This window comes from Mesoplodon bidens (genome assembly GCF_964165515.1).
Source record: "Mesoplodon bidens genome assembly, chromosome: 8".
Classification (NCBI taxonomy): Eukaryota; Metazoa; Chordata; class Mammalia; order Artiodactyla; family Ziphiidae; genus Mesoplodon; species Mesoplodon bidens.
The window spans coordinates 60,684,038-60,705,560 of NC_138165.1; the positions used below are offsets into that span (position 1 = coordinate 60,684,038).

A 21,523-nucleotide genomic window follows, 5' to 3' on the forward strand; every position below is an offset into this window, starting at 1 on the left:
GTTTATTTTTGGCTCTGTTCTGTTCCATTGATCAATATGTCTGTTTTTATGCAAATACCATACTGTTTTGATTACTATCACTCTGTAATATAGTTCAAAATCAGGGAGCGTGATGCCACAGCTTTGTTCTTTTTTCTCATGATTGCTTTGGTTATTGGGGTCTTTTGTGGTTTCAAACAAATTTTATGATTGTTCTATTTTTGTGAAAAATGCCATTTTAATTTTGATAGGGATTGTGTAGAATCTTAGATTGCTTTGGGTAATATGGACAGTTTAACAATATTAAGTCTTCCACTCCATGAGCATGAAATATCTTTCCTCTTTTTGATGTCTTCTATTTTTTCATCAATGTCTTAATAATTTTCAGTGTACAGGTCTTTCACGTCCTTGGTTAAATTTATTCCAAGGTATTTTATTCTTTTGGATGCAATTGCAGGGTTTTTTCCTTTATTTCTCTTTCTGACAATTTGTTGTTAGTAACTAGAAATGCTAGAAATGCAACAGATTTTTATATATTGATTTTGTATTCTGCAACTTTACTGGGTATGTTGATTAGCCCTCACAGTTTTTGGTGAGTCTTCTGGATCTTCTATATATAATATCATATCTACAATCTATATACCTTTTGTATCCTTTTCTTGTCTTCGTACTAGCTCGGTCTTCTAAAACAGTGTTGAATAGGAATGGTGAGACAAGACGTCCTTGTCTTGTTCTCAGTCTTAGGAGGAAAGTGTCCAGTTTTTCACCATGAAGTATGATGTTAGCTGTAGGTATTTTGTAGATAACTCTTTATCAAATTGAGGAAATTCCCCTGGTTTCCTAGTTTTCTGAGAGCTTTTGTCATGATTGGGATTTGGTTTTTGTCAGCTGCTTTTTCTGCATCAGTTGATAAAGTCATATGATTTTTTTATTCTTTAGTCTATTGTTGTAATGGATTACATTTATTCACATTCAAGTGTTGATGAACCCATCTTGCATACCTAGGATAAATTCTACTTGGCCATGGTATATAATCCTTTTTTATACATTCCTGGATTTGGTTTGCTAATATTTTGTTGAGGATTTTCACATCTATGTTCCTGAGAGGTATTGATCTGTAGGTTTTTTGGTTTGTTTTTTTTTTAATAATATCTTTGTTTTTGGTGTTAGGGTAAAGCTGGCCTTCTAGAATGAGTTAGGAAGTGTTCCCTTTGTTTTACAAAGGCCAAAGCTGAATCAAATGAAAATAGCTACTCTTTACTGCTTCTAGAGTTGTATTCCTCAAATTCTTCATTTCCCCCTGTTGCCTATAAAGTAAAGCACTTTACATCGTATCTGCTACCTGTGTCTTCTATTCTCTTCTCCCCTTCTCTGGCATCAATTCTAGTGACACTTCCATCTCCCTACCTATTATAATATCTACCAATTATTATAAATGTTATATTAGATAGGTTAATCTCTCTAAGCCTTTGTTTCTTTATATAAATTTGGGACTAATAATACTTTTCTCATGAGATTACTTATGTAAGGAACAGGAGGAATTTATCTCAGATATTCCTTTCCCCTATTCTGTTCCCAAACACCATGACTTTTTAAGCTTTGCTATCTCTATATATGCTGTTCTTTTTCTGATTAATTCCTTTCCTTTTGTGTCTGCATCTTTCCCCAAGTTCACCTAACAAAAGCATCATTCAAAACCCTCTTCAAATATCACTTCCTCTGTGTCACCATCTGTATCACCTCTGTATCACCAGCCTTTGAGCCTCTTGGTTCCTATGTGCTCTCACTTCTACTTTAGTTTGAATCATGTTCTAGTGTACTTTACTGGTTCTCTCCCAAAGATTGGGACTCCTAGGACTCAAGCCATATCTACCTAGCAGTGTCTACGGAATAGTAGATTTCCAGTTAATGCCTTCTGAATGAATGAATAAGAGAGAAAAAGAGAGAGAACTTCTTTTGTCTCATTAATTGCTGATTTGAGACCTTTGGGCTCATCTCAGATAAGCATCTCTATCTGAACAAAAAGGACGTCTTGTCTATAGTACTTTAAATTATGTCCACTACCACCCACCTTCAGTTATTCTTGTGGCATGGAGGTAATGGAGAAAAGATTCGTCTAAGTGGGTTTTGGGGGTTGGGGTCTTTTTAAAAAAACTATTAAAATGTCTAGCATAGGGCTTCCTTGGCAGTTTAGTGGTTAAGACTCTGTGCTTCCAATGCCGGGGTCACCTGTTCGATCCCTGGTCAGGGAACTAATCCCACATGCCGCGCGGTATGGCCAAAAACAAGAAGAAAAAGAAAATCAACTTTAAAAAAAATGTCTAGCATTGAGTTGTCTTGCTTTCCTTCTGGTCATCCTCAGTTTGAAATGTTTTTACCTTGAACACTTGAAATGTATAATACAAATGCAACTGATTTCATTTTCAATTTTAAAGAAGAAGTTTACCCTGATTTCTTTAGGGAATGATGTAATTTTGTTCAGGGCTCCTGCTGTTTTGCACAGCTGGGCTATTGCAATGTTCTCTCCATAATCTTGGACAAGATTCAAAATGAAATGCAGAGGTGACGGCAATGGTGAGTTAAACCATACCCAGATAGAGTCAGATACAAAGCATCTTCCTGGAATATAATGTTTGTAACTCACATAAGCATTGAAAGGCACAAAGCACTAATGCCATTGTGTCACCCTAAGGCACTTTTATTATATAGTAATACTTCCAAGTACATTGTAAGGAGGATGTTGCAAACGTTCCTGCCTCACCAATTTTTATTAACTGAAATGTTCTTAATGGGATAGAAATTACTTAAAATCTGGAGGGGAGGTTATAATTAATTATCACCCCATAATCTGCTTCTTCTTTTTTTTTTTTTTTAAAGTAATGGACTTAAGTTTCCACAGAACTTGAACAGCCCTAAGGGGCCACATCTGCACTGGGAATTGGACAACAATTCTGCTCCAGATTTTTCATAGATAGCAGCTAGGGATTGTTATCAATCCAAGTCTTATTTCTTTACATTAGAACATTTTAAACCATTTTTTCCTTTAGCCATTGATTAACCTACCTTTTACCCCTGTATATTATTGAGGGTTTTCTATTTGAAAAGTTATTATGAATATAGATTAAGAAACATGTCCACTATCTGAGAAGCTTTCAATCAGGAAATGAAGGTTGCGGGGTGTGTGTCTCTGTATGATATATGTAAAATGTAGAATACTAGAAATATTGGAAATGAAGTTTACAATATAACTTCCATGGTACTTTTGTGGAAGAAAACATTAATTCCAGCTTGATTAAGTCAGAATGCTTTGTAAAGGAGGTAGATTTAAGGTGAGTCTTACAGAAGACGTAAGTATAAAACCAGCACTGAAAAAAGGAAAATTGACGAATTTATTGACTTTTCGGTGTTCGTGAGCTGTATTTTCACAGAACTGAGGTTGAGACTCGAGGGTATGAGGCTGTGAAGTTTCTGCTTTACTTCAGCTACAGCTGCCTCACTTTTTCTCCTTGATAAATGTTGTTTCTGTGTAATGTTTTATTTGAAAATGGCTTACATTGCTTTTTAAAAGTTTAAAAACTGCTTTTCTCGATTCTTTAGTGTCTTCTTTTTCTATATTACAGTGATGTGAAGTATGTATCTTTCTTAACCTTTATCTAACTTTATTCATAAGTGATCCAAAAGTTTTCAATAGAATGAGCCAATCTTTGGCATTTTCTGCAAGTTTTAATCACATTTTCATTCTCTCAAGCTATAAAGTTAATTCAGAAAGTTAAACTAGACACAGGGGAACAAGGTCGTGAGGAAAGGAAGCCTTGGTGTGCTGCCTCCATTTCTTCCACCTTCAGTCTTTGTGCCTTTCACAGTTTCCAACAGAGCTGTGTTAGGACAGACTGTCTGGAGGTTCACAGCCCCTGTGGTGCGTAGGAGCCACTATGAGGAGGGTCCAGGGAAGTATTTACTATTCTAGTGGAAAACAAATAGCAGTTACTACTTATGATCACTTTGTACTTTGGATCTGGATTTGCTGAACCTTTCTTTGTAGTAAGACACCAACTGCTTAAAAAATAATCCATGAAACACATATGAAAAGGAGTATTTTAAGAGGTGCACTCTCTCTGAAAAAAGATCTGATTCTTGAACTTGATAAATGGAATGGAATATTTATAAATGGAATATTTCCTGCCATATCAATAAACAAAGGATGTCACAGTCACCAATGATTACAGCCCTCCAAAGTGAGCTGGTGAGCCCTGAGGAAACTCTGGGCTGAAAAGAATACCTGCCATCTAGCAGCCATCAGACTGCAGCCACTCCCTGCGGTGAGCCCTCAGGAAACTCAGGATGTGAAAATACAGGTCCCAGATAGCTAAGGTGCACATCAAAGGAATGATTTCTGTGAGCCCAGATTCTTGCATCTTCCCATACATAGAAAAGCGCTAAATTCCTTAACTTGAAATATCTGGTTTTCTTTATCTAACGATAGTCTTTTGACGTCCCAATTACTTGCTCTTTGTTGCAAAACTCCTATATATCCTGGCTCCTCCCCCCACCTCTTCAGGAGCAGTTTCTCAGAGTTATCTGAAACGCTGTCTCCCGGGCTGCAGTCTTTATTTTGCCCCAAGTAAAACTTAACTCGCAACTCTCACGTTATGCATATATTTTTCTTAATTCAACAAACTCAACATACTAGATATGTTTGTAAATAAACTTAAGGCATTAACAAAAGAAAGAAAATTAAACTACTATATGTATATACACATTTGTATACATATATATATTATTTTTATCTATTTTTTTGGCCACGCCACGTGGCCTGCAGGATCTTAGTTCCCCGACCAGGGATCGAACCCGGGTCATGGCAGTGAAAGCACCAAGGCCTAACCACTGGACCACCAGGGAATCCCCTACAATATATTTTTTAACAATGATAATATTTTCCTGTTGTTTTATAGTAAATGACATATTTCCAGAGAGTAAAAGTTTATAGAACGGCGAGGCATTCAATTTTTTTTGCCATGACATTTGAAAGCATAATTTAACCTTTTTTTTTTTTGCGGTTCGCGGGCCTCTCACTGTTGTGGCCTCTCCCGTTGCAGAGCACAGGCTCCGGACGCGCAGGCTCAGCGGCCATGGCTCACGGGCCTAGCCACTCCGCGGCATGTGGGATCTTCCCGAACCTGAGCATGAACCCGTGTTCCCTGTATCGGCAGGTGGACTCTCAACCACTGCACCGCCAGGGAAGCCCAATTTAACCTTTTTTTTAGTTACTCAAAGTTATCAACTACTGAGACAAGTTAGGCCCTTTACTTAAATCTCTTAGACTGTTTTAAGTTATGTGTCTGCTTCTTTTTTGGCTGTGCCGTGCGCCATGCGGGATCTTAGTTCCCTAAGCTGGGATCGAACTTGCACCCTCTGCAGTGACAGCGCAGAGTCTTAACCTCTGGCCTGTGTCTGCTTCTTAGTCTTCATTTTTGCTACTCCAAGGCCTTTTGCTTCCCTGTCTTAAGTGAGTTTACACATAAAATGAAATGACTCTTTATATTTTTTTATTAATATTAGTACTGAGGCTTTAATGATAAATAACATTAGAAAAAATAAATGAAGTAATATTATCAGCTATTCCTTCACTTTTCAGTACACTTTTATTTAGAATCCCTATTTTAGGTTATTCAAAATATGTCAGTTTTTCAATTGAGTTTCTTATCTTTTAAAATTTTACCATTAATTGCTAACATTCATTACTTTTTTATTCCAACATTTTTATAGTATTTTTAATTTTCTTTACCTTATTAGTTTATGACAGAGTGTTCAAATGAATCTAATGAACTGTTTTATCTACTTTTAACATCACTAGCATTTCCGTAAAGTCAAGTCAAGCCTGGGTTACATCTTAACATATGCAACTTCTCCGTATAAATTAACTTTTATTATTTATTGTTTGTTGTTATACTTATTAATACTTTGCAAGTAACATTTATTTTGATTCTAAAGCCAATTTGAATTTGTGTCATAAGACGATTTTCTTAGATAACATTTTCATTAAAATTTCTGAAGTTCATATATATACATTTTCTCTAATCAACTGGTTCCATAAAACCAGAGTCAATTTTTTATTTTGACATGGATAATATTTAATAAATGAGGACTGTGACTAGCATATGATTCCATTATCATAATTTTGACATATCTCATTTCTTTTTATGGAGTAAAATTGAATTCCTTAAGTAATAATTGATGGGCTGTGCACTTTTGAGCATATTCTGTACATAGATTCATTTAAGAAATTTGGAGCCATTATTAGTTCTAGTAGAAGACAAAGGAAGAAAAAGAACAGAGAAGTTATTCTACAATATATTAAGTTATATTGGGAAAACAAGGCACATCTCTATCCAATAAAAATGTCAGAAACCAAATATATTTCACTTTGCTATATAATACTTCCCTGGGGTTCATGTGACATTGCATTGTAAGAGAAATTATCTTTAACTCTGTCTAATACAGAAACAATCTATACAAATTCCACTCTAGAGGGAAAAACTTTATAGTTTGGACCCAGGAAATTTTATCTTGATGTGGGTTGGTTGATTTTTAGCCCCCAAAATCATCTCTTTAAATATTCTCTAAACATACAAAAATTAATTTTTAGGTATTTAATGTTTACAAACATTCCTGGTTTTCTTTCTTATTTCTTAATAGTCCTAGTGTTTCTTTATTGCCTAAGCCAATTTAAACAGCAATTTTTATTTTTGGTAGCGTTCCATGTCTTTTTCTTAGAATGACAAATTGATTTTGCAGCCTTATTTGATTCACATTCTTGTTTCCTTTTCAGCAAATAATGCCTAATCTCAGGCTTTGATGATCATCCTTTACTTTTTAACCTTTGACAGCTATCTACCCAACTCAGTAGGGCTCTCTATTTTTAGTCAATAGTGGCATTTTGGCAAGTGGTAGATGTGGTTAGCATTTTGTTTTCTTCTTGCTTGTTTTCTTTTCATTTTATGTAACCATTTATTATTCTTACTTTTCTTTAAAAAAAACTTATCTTATGAAGGCTTCCTTTTTACTTCCTTTGTATTATAATATATGACCCATTTTAAATGGGTCTCAGTTCTGAATTTGAATCGTGAATCTCTGACATTGCTTAATTTACATTTTCAAAAATTACTGGATTGAAATTTCAATTTCTTTCTAATGGTTCTAAAGTGATTGCTATGTGTCAACACAAGAATTTACAGATTAATACAAGTACTAGTTCAACTGAAAACATTCTAATAACCTCGTAAAATTTTTTCTCTGAATCTTTTGATTGATTTGCATTTGATTTCTTATTTTGAAAGCAAAAGTAATTTTCTTCTTGTCAGAAATAAGTGGTGGCCTTATTTATTTACTTCACTTCCACCACGATTATATAACTGAAGAAGATATTATTTTAATATACTGTCTGAATTTCAACATGAGGTTCTTTATTCTGATGTTGTCTTCAAATTAATTATAGTGTTACCACATAAAAAAGGATATAAAACACCATACTGTAATTATTTACACTATCCAAGTAAAGAATTCGTTTTCTCTTTTATAAAATCTCTAGCCGAGTTGATCTCTGATCATTATTGGCAATAATCAGTTTGCCAAGTGCAAATGTTCACTGTCTTTCTTTTGTTTCTTAGTCCTTGTTTTCATATACTTTTGAAAGACTCCTTTGTTTACATTTGTGATCAGCTTATTCATAGCATTATTATACAACATGGATAATTTTGTATTTTTCATACATTTTTCTTTCCTTAAATGCACTCTTTGATTTCTCTGTTCATTACAACTAGAAATTTTAGTGATGTAAGTTATTTATTCCTCCAGTTGTTAAACAGTTTTTTTGTTTATAATGGCTTAAATATAGTGCTTTGCTTACCTGAAATAACAGATAATCAAATTAATACACAAATTAGATTCCTTTCCAGAGCCTTTATTAAACTTCTGAAATTCTTTTTCTATTAAATTGTTAGTTTATCTAAATAGATTATGAAGTTAGAAGCCAAATTCTGTTTTTGTTAAAGTTATTCTAAAAGCAATTATACTCCAATAAAGATATATTTTTTTAAGTTATTCTATATAGTATATAGCGAAATAGAAAGCACTGTGTTTATACTGCCTTAGAATTGGAGTTGAAAATCAGTTAAGGAACAAGGTTCTCCAGCAATTAATAAGTTCAAGAATAAAATCCTGAAAGTGTTAAGTTTGGTTTTTCTCTTTTTTTTTTTTCTCCTTGGGAGAAAATGGCCAAAAATTAGGCAAAAGCACTCTAAGATATTTTTCTCCAAGGTTTAATCTTTAGAGTAGTTATTTTCAAAATGCAGCCTGAGAGCCATCCCCATGAGAATTGCTTTAGGGGTCCTTATTTTAAAAGTCCAGTTCTTTCAAGTCAGGATTTGGGGATTTGGTGCCTTAGAGTCTGAATTTTTAACTAATATCCAAATGATTCATAAGTATAATAGATTTTAAGAACCTAGAACATTACCAAAAGATTGGATCATGTTTTCTTTTTTTCCTTTTTTGCTTGTTTTCTTTTCATTTTATGTAACCATTTAATATTTCCCTTTTATAATATTTCCCTTTTATAATATTTCCTATTATATTCCTATAATACATATGGAGAAAATGTAAAGAATCTTATTAGAGTTCGCTCACGTGATTTTTTTTTTTTTTTTTTTTTGCGGTACGCGGGCCTCTCACTGTTGTGGCCTCTCCTGTTGCAGAGCACAGGCTCCGGATGCCCAGGCTCAGCAGCCATGGCTCACGGGTCCAGCCACTCCGTGGCACGTGGGTTCTTCCCAGACCAGGGCACAAACCTGTGTCCCCTGCTTCGGCAGGTGGACTCTCAACCACTGTGCCACCAGGGAAGCCCTCTCATGTGATTTTAATATTACAAAACAGATTTTTTAAGATATGAAAAATATATGGAACATCTACTTCTGAACTATCTAGTATTATCAATCTGTATTATTCTATCACGAACTTTTTAAAAAAATTATTTATTTATTTATTTATTTATTTATTTTGGGCTGCTTTGGGTCTTTGTCGCTGCGTGCAGGCTTTCTCTAATTGTGGCGAGGTGGGGCTAGTCTTTGTTGTGGTGTGCGGGCTTCTCATTGCAGTGGCTTCTCGTTGTGGAGCATGGCCTCTAGGTGCGTGGGTTTCAATAGTTGTGGCACACGGGCTCTAGAGCGCAGGCTCCGTAGTTGTGACTCACGGGCTTAGTTGCTCTGTGGCATGTGGGATCCTCCCAGACCAGGCTTGAACCCATGTCCCCTGCATTGGCAGGTGGATTCTTAACCACTGTGTCAACAGGGAAGCCCCATGATCTTTTATTAATTCAAATTGTACCTTAAGAGTAGTAACGGTTGAATGATAATACACATACATCTGAACTTGTTACATCATAGTTACCTCATTTTTCCTACTTGTGACCATTTTAAGATTAACTATGAATGTAGAGGAGGAAAAATAATTTTCCCTCTATGCTTCTCAATTCTTGGTTGGGAATCCCTGTAATAAAATAAAGATTAGCAAGAGAAAAAGGAACAGGAGTTTATTAACATGTATACAGGGGAGATACCTAGGAAACATGAGCAAAATTCCTTAAATGGCCCAAGCCACCACCTTAAATACCCTGTTCAGCTAAACACAAAGTAAATAAGGCAGGGGCCAGGGGTGGAGGAGGGGTTTTATAGGAAGTTTCCAGGAAAAGCATGGTTAACAAGTGTAAGATTTTTGTGTGGATTTAAGTCAATGCCTTCTTCATTGGTAAGAGTTTCTTGTAATTTAAGAGTCATCCCTCTATTCCAGGTATGGAGAGGGAGATGCCCTTAAAATAGAGTTTTCTTTTATAAATTTTCCTTTCAAAAGGGTAACTTCTACTTCATCTTCAAAGCTTTTCCTGTGTGTGCTATTTCTCAAAAATATAGCACAGAGTAATCCTTATGCCAAAGAGGCCTATTTTGGGGTGGCATATTCTACTACCCTTCAATGAACATCACAGAAGATTTTGACAGATTGCTGCCCACATTACAGGTATAACTCAAAATTCTTCTAAAATATTATAGTCTGTGTTCATTGTTTTTCTTTCTGTGTTTTGTAGTTCAAAACATTGCGATTGTTCTTTCTTTTATTGAGTGAAATTGTTTTTCCCCAGGAAACATAAATTATTCCTTATACATTTTCCCACTTACTCCCTTGAAATGTGTAATATAGTACATAACCTCCACACTGTTACAGATTGAAAATCCAAACATATTAGGAAAAGTGACTTACTCTGAGTCTCGACCTTATCATCAGCAGAAACAGGATGAGACATCATGCAACCCTAGGCTTCTACATTTTTTGCTTCTTCATTTTTCCTTAAGTGTGGGTTTGACCAATATTTCTTTTGGAAAAGTTCTTCTTTCATTCTGCACTTAAATATGTGCGTTTAATTCATGTTACTCCCTCTCCTCATTCCTCTCCCTCCTCCATCACCCCCCACCCCACCTAAATGTCAGAGTACTTTAGTAGACTGACTTTGTTATAAGGTCACAGTTGATGACCAGATTTTGGCATAAACACTTAAATTTAATACTCAGAAATTTGCTACTTCTCGAATAGCCTCTTGCATATTTTTAAAAGAACTTTACTCTCTGTCCTTTACCGTCCCCCTCCAAGTAATATTTTTTCAGACGGGATATGTACACTGCACAGAAGACTTAATACGAGTTCAAAGTCAGCATTTTCCTTCTGGTCCTACCCCTGCAGGCCCTCCCTCCAATGGTAACACTATCAGTAGTTCCTTCCATCCTCCCTCCTTCCCTTCTTCCCTTTCTTCCTGCCCCCCCTTCTCTCTTTCTTTCTCCCCTCTTCCTTTCTCTCTCTCTCAATACTAACTGGATCGTATTTACCATACTATTTTTCTTTTCCGTATACTATTTTGCAGCCTGTGACTTACCAGTCTTTCCATATCAGCATATAGATCTATTTCATTTTTTTAAATGATTAGATAATATCTCATTGTATGGAGTTACCATAACTTCTCTAATTGGTCTCTTCTTTAATGATTCAGCATACTATGCAAGTATATCCATGAATAAAGTCAAAGTATTGGACTTGCTGGATGGTCAAATCACTATTTATATTACAATAGTGTAGAAGTGCACATTTCTCCAAACTTTCTCCAACACTGTTATCAGATCTTTAGTTTTTATTCATCTTATTCTGTTGGTGAAAAAATGGGTTCTCAAAGTTTTGATTTCTTCATCCCTAAGTATGAGTGACCTTGGGCATCTTTTGATGGTTGTTGAACATACTTTACATATGTGAGTGGGTTGTTCTTTTCTCCATTTTTCTATTGGATTGTTTGTCCTTTTTTTTTTTCCTTTCTGGTAGAAACTTTTCATAAATTGAGGAACTTGGTCTTTTGTCATCTGTATTACAATTCTGGGTTTTTTTGGTTTCCACATAGTTCTCTTTGTATTTTCCTTTATGCTTTTTGGATTTGATATAATGAATTTAAATGTCTACTCTGTTTTTATTTTTATTTCTACACATCTTTTTTCTATCACTTTTATGTGTTACTTCTTAGTGTTATATATATATATTTTTTTCTTTTTTTTGGGTGGGTGTATTGGGGCATGCCATGCAGCATGTGGGATCCTAGTTCCTCGACCAGGCATCAAACCCACGCTCCCTGCATTGGAAGGATGTAGTCTTAACCACTGGACCACCAGGGAAGTCCCAGTATATATATATTTGATCTTTCTGGAAATTGTCTTCTAGTGAGGGGTGAGGCAAAGACCGACTTTTATTATTTTTCCAAGTGGTTAGTGTAGAGGAGTAAAAAGTTTTCCCTGACCCTCTTAGGGTCCCTGGCTGGGTGTGAAAATTAAACTAACAAAGACAGATAAACAGGAGTAAAGCATACAAATTATATTGAATTTTTTCATGTACATGAGAGCCATCACAGGAGAATGAAGACTCAAAGAAGTGACCAGAGCAGGAAGTTTTTATACCTTTTAGACAGTCAGACAATAAATTTGTGAAGAATTGACAAGGCAAAGGGGTTTGGGCTAGGAGTAGTAAATGGTGAAAACGTAACTAGGAAGATAAGGGTTAGTTTAACAAAGTTTGTTTGTAGATTCCTCTGGTGCCTTCCTGGACTGATAAGAGTCTGTCTCCAGGAAAAGGAGAATTTATTTCCTGCCTTTAGGTGGAAAGGAGGGAGTTTTTTCTGCATTTACTACTTCTTAATTGCCTTCAGCTCAAAATAATTTTTATGTCAGGCATATTTGGGGGCAACATGTTCTGGTTTCCTTTATGAATTAATTTTCCTAGCATCATTAGTTGAAGAAACCATTTTTTTCCCCAAAATGCCACCTTTATCACATGCTCAATCCCATATATGTCTTGCTTCTACATTCTCCTCTGTTTCATTGCTCTGTTTTGAATATTCCTTCAAAGGACCAGACTTTTTTCATAATAATTTGGAAGTAGCCACTTACTAAAATTCTTTAGATGATACTTAGGTATTACTACTAATAGTAGTAATCATTCTTCTATTAATTCTTTTGGTTTCTATGTACTTGGTCACATTATTTGCAACTAATACACTTTTTGCCCATCTGTTCTAATGTTTATATTTGTCATTTCTTTCTCCTGTTTCTGATATTGGTGGGAACATTTTTTCTCCATTAAACATGGTACAGCCTTTTTGGTTGAGATACATACTTTTTTCTAATGTGAAGAGATTTTCCTTTTAGTAATAGTTAATAATAAATAGTTATCAAGAATTAAAGTCAAATTTTTTAGTTGCCTTTTCAGCATCTAAGGATTATCATATGACATTTTCCCTTTGATCTATTAACGTTGTGAATTATAGTAACAGACTTTCTTACACTGAAAAGTTTTTTTATTCCTGTACTTGAACTCCTCTTGGTCATGTTATTTATTCTATTAAGGGTCTACTGAATTCTATATTCTTAGTCTCCTTAAAGTGTTTTCTCAATAATCACATGTGAAATTGATCTTTGATTATCTTTTGTGCTGCCTTTCATGTTTTAGTACCCATGTTTTGCTGACTTCTTAAAATAATTTAAAGAGAATTTAGAAGTTTTTCTCCTTTTAGTACTGTCTGGAATAGTTTAGAAGCATTTCTTCTTGGCCACTCCTTTAAAAATATAGGACAGCCCTCTTGTCCTTCCTCTCAGCACAACTGATAATAGGTTGTAGAGCAGTAACTTTTTTTTTCCAGTTTTTCATTTGAAAGTTATTTTGTCTTTACAGAAGAGTTGCAGGAAGATGAATAGTACAAAGAACATCCCTATACCCTTTACTCAGATTCATCTGTTGATAATACTTTACCCCATTTGTAAAGCTGTGACTTATAATGAAATTTCCTAGAGACTTGGTTAGAATAAAACTACAACATTAAGGGTGTAGCAGTTAACTGCTAATACTAGAAATAGTATTCTTCAAGCACATTTGCTCAGATCCAGCCTCTCTGTCCATTGCAGAGGCTTCTCACTGCTTCACTTACTTTCTTTTTTTTTTTTTGCAATACGCAGGCCTCTCACTGCTGTGGCCTCTCCCGCTGCAGAGCACAGGCTCTGGACACGCAGGCTCAGCGGCCATGGCTCAGCGGCCTACCCGCTCCGCAGCATGTGGGATCCTCCCGGACCGAGGCACGAACCTGTGTCCCCTGCATTGGCAGGCGGACTCTCAACCACTGTGCCACCAGGGAAGCCCAGTGCTTCATTTTTTGCTATCCCTCTCATGGGCATCATGAGCCATGCTTTGGAGTACAGGACTACTCGAGTTCACTCAAGTGGTTCAGCCTCAACTCAGTGACTTTGTCTTTAGAGAGAAGATTTTTGCCCTGTCCTGCTGTCCACTAAGGCCCACTTCCTTTCCAGCCTCACATGATCCTAGTATATTTCCTTCACGGGAAAGCTTGCTTCAATCCATGAGGAAGAGCCAGACCATCAGGGAAGTGTGACAGCACATTTCCCAAAGCGTAGCCTCTTCATTCTTGAGTAAAGAGAAGATCAGGCCTGTATGTCCATATTCCTGTGGTCTATTTCCTGCTCCTAGTCCCCTGTGAGACAAGAGCACATGACTGAACACACACACACACACACACAGGCTGAACACACACACACACACACACAAACTCCCTCTCTTTCTCTCTCTCCCCTTTAAGAATAAACAATAATTTGCAGATATACCATCTAAACCTCTATATAGGAAAGAAAAGTAAGAACATTTAAATACTTCTGCTAAAACATACACTTCCTTAACAATAATAAGTGATAGAACATAGGATTTCAGTCTAACATTTTTCTATGTGGGTTTCTTTACTTAATTTAGTTCCTCATTAAGATTTAAAATCTACAGACCTTAAAAGTCCTCCAAAGGGGTATCTTTTAGAACAAATAGGCCATCTATTCTAAAGACAATCCACAAGCTGCTTATAACTGTAAAACTGGTGAAAGTTTCTAGTTTCAAAAAATTTTCAATCAGCATCTTTTGTATACAATTGCTGTATAAAAGCCATCACAGTACAAAAAATTGAAACTGAAATTCAGTGTGTCAGTTAGGATCATTGTTATTTAGTTGCTCTTAATTTTATGGAAAAAGACATTTAGAAAACCTAAAATTGTTCTCCTCAGTAAAATAGTGATTCATTATTTTGAAAATATTGAAAAAATGTTCTCTTGAAGTTAATGTATTCTTTTTAACTCTTCCTATATAGTTACCTAAACAGTTGTATTATTACTGAGTCAAAGCTTTTGTTCCAAATAGGTGATTTAGGCTTAACATTATGAAAAACTGGACGGTTCCACTTTAACAAATTCTGTGGTAGTTAGAGCTCGAGCTTTGAACCACCTATACGTACATAATTAAAAAGTTTATTTCTAGAGTAAAAATAGTTTCAGCCAATTATTTTCCTATTGATAAATTATATCTAGAACTCAGCTATTCTATGCTATGTATAATTTCTTTCCTTAATGGGAACGTGAGATTACACTAATATACTTTTATTTTTTAATTTGGAATCATGTTTTGTTAGAGTTTGTCCTATCAAATTTTATCTTCTACTGATGGTGCCCAAAAAAGGAACAATCAACAGCAAATATTTAAAAAATAAATACCTAAGAACATTAGCAACTGATTTTATCTTTCTAATTTCTAGAAATCACCATTAGTCATTTAAGTACATGATCTTTTAACAAAGAGATGATGAATAGAAGATTTGGGGTTGTTACCATGAAAAATAACTAGATAAAAACTGATTGGAATTTCATTTTTTAGGTGAATTTTCCAACCAGGATAGGGTATTATCTTCAGATAAATCAGATACCTGAATCAGGTATGCAGATTCAGGAATTCATTCTTTTCAGTGATTCCAAGTTAATCAGATTCTGAGATTTTTCATTCAAGCTAACAAAACTCAAGGAAAACTTTTCATTTAGCTCACAATGCCTGCTTATTGATGTATATTGAGGAATGGCTTTCCTTGGCTGTTGTCACCCTAAAGAGGCAGAATGGACACTTTCACCCAAAATTTGGTTCAGATGTCCAGAATGATGCCACACAGATGTCAATAGGATATGAAAAAGTTTATTTACTCACGTACTGCTTTCCAGGGAGAGCAGGGTAGGCTCCTAAGCAGGTATGAAAATGGCTGGAGAAAACAAGGAAAGGAGACTGGCTTGGTTTTTTTTACTGGGTTTAGTGCTGCTATGAACATCGCCGTGCATGTATATTTTTGAATTAGAGTTTTCTCCAGTTATTTGCCATGGAGTGAGATTGCTGGGTCACATGGTAACTCTATTTTTAGTTTTTAAAGGAACCTCCATACTGTTTTCCATAGTGGCTGCACTAATTTATATTCCCACCAGCAGTGTAGGAGGGTTCCTTTTTCTCCACACCCTCTCCAGCATTTACTATTTGTAGACTTTTTGGTGATGGCCTTTCTGACTAGTGTGAGGTGATACTTCATTGTAATTTTGATTTGCATTTTTCCAATAATTAGTGATGTTGAGCATCTTTTCATGTGTCTGTTGGCCATCTCTTTGTCTTCTTTGGAGAAATGTCTAATTAGATCTTCCACCCATTTTTTGCTTTGGTTGTTTGTTTTTTTTTTTTTTTTTTTTTTTTTGCGTTACGCGGGCCTCTCACTGTTGTGGCCTCTCCCGCTGCGGAGCACAGGCTCCGGAAGCACAGGCCCAGCGACCATGGCTCACGGGCCCAGCCGCTCCGCGGCACGTGGGATCCCCCCGGACCGGGGCACAAACCCGTGTCCCCTGCATTGGCAGGCGGACTCTCAACCACTGCGCCACCAGGGAAGCCCGGGTTGTTTGTTTTTTTGATATTGAGCTGTATGAGCTGTTTGTATATTTTGGAAATTAATCCCTGTTGGTCACATCATTTGCAAATATTTTCTCCCATTCTGTGGGTTGTCTTTTCATTTCGTTTATGGTTTCTTTTGCTGTGCAAAAACTTTTAAGTTTAATCAGGTCACATTTATTTATTTTTGCTTTTGTTTCCATTACTCTAGGAGACAGGTCCAAAAAAATACTGCTGCAGTTTATGTCAAAGAGTGTCCTGACTGTGTTTTGCTCTGATAAGAGTTTTATAGTGTCTGGAAAGACCTACATCCTTGATCTCAGTAGCAGACAATATTAGGAAATTTTGGAAGCTAGTTTATCAGTGGGTGCCTGGCAGGCCAACACAGAACACTGTTAGTCACACTAAGTGAAGAGCACCAAAGTCCAGGTAGGCAGGTGATTGGCACTAAGTAACTTTAGCAACAAGCAAAAGGTAAGGACCTGGTGATAGAATCTGAGTCCCAGAGAAAGAATCCTATTTCCCAGGATAACAGGGAAGCAAAACAGACCCCTGGGGCTTCCCTGGTGGCGCAGTGGTTGAGAGTCCGCCTGCCGATGCAGGGGACACGGGTTCGTGCCCCGGTCTGGGAAGATCCCACATGCCGCAGAGCGGCTGGGCCCGTGAGCCATGGCTGCTGAGCCTGCGCGTCCGGAGCCTGTGCTCCGCAAGGGGAGAGGCCACAACAGTGAGAGGCCCGCCTACCGCAAAAAAAAAAAAAAAAAAAAAAAAAAAAAAACAGACCCCTATTTCTAGAGAAATTGAAATTAAGAAAATGAGTGATGAAACCATGGAAGGAAGCAAAACCAGGGACTCACAACTAGGGCACAGGTTTGTGGTATGGTCCACACACACAAAATAAGGCCATGGCTCAGTTCCTGGAACTGTGCTCATGGTCAGAGTCATTGCAGGAAAGAAGCAACACTAATGATCTCAAGCCAGGTGATGATCTGTAATTCTTAAATTTCTACTGCCTTGGAACTAACTTGGTCCCGGAATTTTGTTTAAGTGGTTTCAGCTCTGAGGATTGACAGGTTTTGAGGACAAGGAAACATATCAGTCATTATACTCTATATTGGTGCATAATTACTCTTTGGTTCAGATTTACAAAACTAAGTTATGTGAAAGCTTGTTCTTTTCTCTTAGGGCTAAGATTTACCACTAGGTGAATCTTAAATTTGACTCTGTAGGCCTAAAGGTTGGGTTGTGTGCTACTTCTTGGAAAGAGATATAGAATATTAAGGTGTTAAATTATTTAATTTTATAATAAAATATGTAGTGTGCTTTGTGTATGTGTGTGTGCATCAGTTCCTAAGTTACCTTAACCTGTTAACAAGCCCTGCCGAACTTATCCTCAATTTTACTCTTAAAATACTAAGTAGAAAAAAATGTTTTATCTTCACCTTCATCTTGTTTCAATGCTGAAAGCTTTTAGACTTTGTTTTGACTCTGTACTTGAATGTTATGCCTCAAAACTTTGAAATGGTAACTAAAAATATAATTGCTCTTGGACTAAAAACTTTTCAGTTACCTTCCTCCCTTTTGTTAAAAATCGTAAACACCTTTCCTGTGCCTTGGTCTTGCCTGTCCCAGAGAATTTAAAGTCCTTGATTTTTATTTAGTCATCCATTCACTCATACCTTCAAATAATGTCTGAGCACTTACTATATGCCAGGTCAGAAACAAAATCACTTCCTGCATTCCATTTACCATGTTTCCATAATGGAAGCTTGCTAAAAGTCCACAACTTAATTTTTCTCTTTTCTTCTTTCATTTCACTCAGCATTTAAAACTTATTTTATTTTATTTTTTTATTTTTTTATTTTTTTTTGCTTTATAACAAATTTAATCAGTTATACATATACATATGTTTCCATATCCCCTCCCTTTTGCGTCTCCCTCCCACCCTCCCTATCCCACCCCTCCAGGCGGTCACAAAGCACCGAGCTGATCTCCCTGTGCTATGCGGCTGCTTCCCACTAGCTATCTACCTTACGTAAAACTTATTTTAAATTGTTTTATGTTTCTGTCTTTTTTCTCCTTGAAGAGTCGTGTAAGCAGGGTCTATGTCTTTTAGTCTTTCTCATGGTTCATAATAGTAACTCCTTTTTTTCAAAGTCAGGATTATTGAGGTATAATTCACCCTTTTAGGTAAATTCACTTTTTTAAAAAATTGAAGTATAGTTGATTTACAATGTTGTGTTAGTTTCATGCACACAGCAAAGTGATTCAGTTGTACATATACATATGTATATGTATATATCCATTCTTTTTCAGATTCTTTTCCATTATAGGTTATTATAAGATATTGAATATAGTTCCCTGTGCTATACAATAGGTCCTTGTTGTTTATCTGTTTTATATATAGTAGTGTGTATCTGCTAATCCCAAACTCCTAATTTATCCCTCCCTCCTAAATTCACCTTTCCTAGTGTACAATTCCATGAGTTCTGCCCAATGCAGGCATGTAACTGCCACCACAAGATACAGAACAGTTCAGTCAGTCCCCAAATCTTCTTGCATGCTGCTGTCCTCCTCCCACCCCACAGCCCCTGGTGTGCTTTCTGTACCAGTTGTTTCGTCTTTTCCAGAATGACATAAAAATGGAATCATGTAGTACCTAGTTTTGGGATCTGACTTCTTTCACTTAGCAAAATGCATTTGAGATTTTTTTATTATAGTTGCTTTACAATACTGTGTTAGTTTATACTGTACAGCCAAGTGAATCAGCTATATGTAGACATATATCCCCTCTTTTTGGGATTTCCTTCTCATTTAGATCACCACAGAGCATTGAGTAGAGTTCCCTGTGTTATACAGTAGGTTCTCATTAGTTATCTATTGTATTTTATTTTTTTAAAGGAACAAACACTATGTATTTAATAAATTTATTTTATTTTATTTATTTTTGGCTGTGTTGGGTCTTCATTGCTGCACGCAGGCTTTCTCTAGTTGCAGCAAGCGGGGGTTACTCTTTGTTGTGGTACGTGGGCTTCTCATTGCAGTGGCTTCTCTTTGTTGCAGAGCACGGGCTCTAGGCATGCTGGCTTCAGTAGTTGTGGCACGTGGGCTCAGTAGTTGTGGCTCACGAACTCTAGAGTGCAGGCTCAGTAGTTGTGGCACACGGGCTTAGTTGCTCTGTGGCATGTGGGATCTTTCCAGACCAGGGATCGAACCCGCGTCCCCTGCATTGGCAGGCGGATTCTTAACCAATGTGCCACCAGGGAAGTTCTCTATTTTATACATAGTATCAGTAGTGCATATATGTCAATACCAATCTCCCAATTCATCCCACCCCCCACTTCCCCCTTGGTATCCATACGTTTGTTCTCTACGTCTGTGTCTCTGTTTCTGCTTTGTAAATAAGATTGTCTATACCAGTTTTGTTCCTTTTTTAGTGCTAAATGGTATTGCATTGTATAGATTTACCACAGTTTTTATTCATGCACCAGTTGAAGCACGTCTGAGTTGTCTCCACTTTCTGGCTTTTATGAACACAACCACTATAGACATTCATTTAGTAATCAGTTTTTAAATGGGGACAGCTTAGAGATCGGGCAGTGTGATATAACTGTGAAAACAATCGAGACAGCAGTGATGTGGGCTTTCATACTACTTTTTCATCTAGTTAACTGTGAACTTCAACAAGTAATTTAACCTCTCTGTACTTACTTCTGTTGTAAAATGTGCATGATTTAGGACTTATTCTAGCTTTAAAATTACATGATATTGTGCTGTATAGGTAAAGTATTTACTCTTGTGTTCTCCAAGCGGAGAATTATACATGGTCACATACATCTTTGTAAAATTGAGTTGTATGAAATCAGTATAACTAATTTTTTTGATATTTGAAATTGAAGTATAGTTGACTTACAATGTTGTGTTAATTTCTGCTGTATAGCAAAGTGATTCAGTTACATACATACATATTCTTTTATATTTTCTTCCATTACAGTTTATCATAGGATATTGAATATAGTTCCCTGTGCTATACAGTAGAACCTTGTTGTTTGAAACCAGTGTAACTAATATTTTAAATTAGTGGTCCTTTTGTCTCTAAGTTCAATCACAATTGACTTGAAAATAATATAATTTTCTTAATAAATTTTAAATATCATGATAATCTTGAGCTCTTTATTAACTATGTAATCCAGATGATTTTACATTGGAAAATTATTTTGACAATACTTTTAAATAAAATATTTGATAAACATTTTCTTTCAAACTATTTTAACATTTATTTATTTTTAATTTAGATGGGTCTAGGAAAGACAATTCAGGCATTTGGCATCGCTTACTTCTATAAGGAGGAATGGCCACTTTTAATAGTGGTCCCTTCATCTCTGAGGTACCCTTGGACAGAAGAAATAGAGAAATGGATCCCAGAGCTGGGTCCAGAAGAAATCAATGTTATCCAGAATAAAACTGATGTTGGGTAAGAACAACTTTTTAATCTTTAAGAAAAGAAAAGCCCTCCTGTGTGTATTTAGCATATAGCCATGTTTAGAATGAGATTATCACAGAATTTGGAATGAAGAGAGTAATATGGTGAATTTTATTTTACACTTTAAAATATGAATTATTTATCTAAAACCCAACTGTGTATTTGATGTCATAAGCTCCGTTATGGTATATTTTTAAAGTAAATGTAAAGTATACATGCTTTAAAAATATATGAATATACCTATGCTGTATATACCTTAAATTTACTTTAAGCAGACTATTTTAGGGTTGAAAAACAAATTTTACAACTTTTCAAGGATCAACTTGAAGATTTTGAGCTTTTATTATCAGCAACTATGGCTGGTTTTGCTCTCTAAGTTGTTAGTATGCAAGTTTTATGTATAACTGAAAATTAATGTTAGGCAATTTTACTTTTTTATTATTTTAATTTATAATTTTAATATTTTCTATATTGAAAATATTTGTTTTGTGATTATTTGAAGTCCTTACTCTAAAAGTCAATCATAGTATAGCTACCGTACTTTTCTCCTTTTGTTTTCTAGCCATTGGAAAAAACCAATCAATTTGAATAAACCAATCAATTTGAATATTAATAATTTATTACACTGAGTTTCTGGGTGAATCATGCAAATTATCATGTTCTCAGAAGTTCAAAATTACCAATTTCTCATCC

The 21,523-nt window shown here is 35.8% G+C and overlaps 1 protein-coding gene across 3 annotated transcripts in view; it reads left to right on the forward strand.

Annotated features, from left to right (window-relative positions):
- ZRANB3 (zinc finger RANBP2-type containing 3) overlaps positions 1–21,523 on the forward strand; it is a 258,579-nt gene that overhangs the window by 119,413 nt on the left and 117,643 nt on the right. For all 3 annotated transcript variants that reach the window (XM_081241602.1, XM_081241601.1, XM_081241603.1), the window contains one exon: positions 20,643–20,821. In XM_081241602.1, coding sequence (XP_081097728.1) covers positions 20,643–20,821 — 179 coding nt within the window. The remainder of the gene's footprint in view (positions 1–20,642; positions 20,822–21,523) is intronic.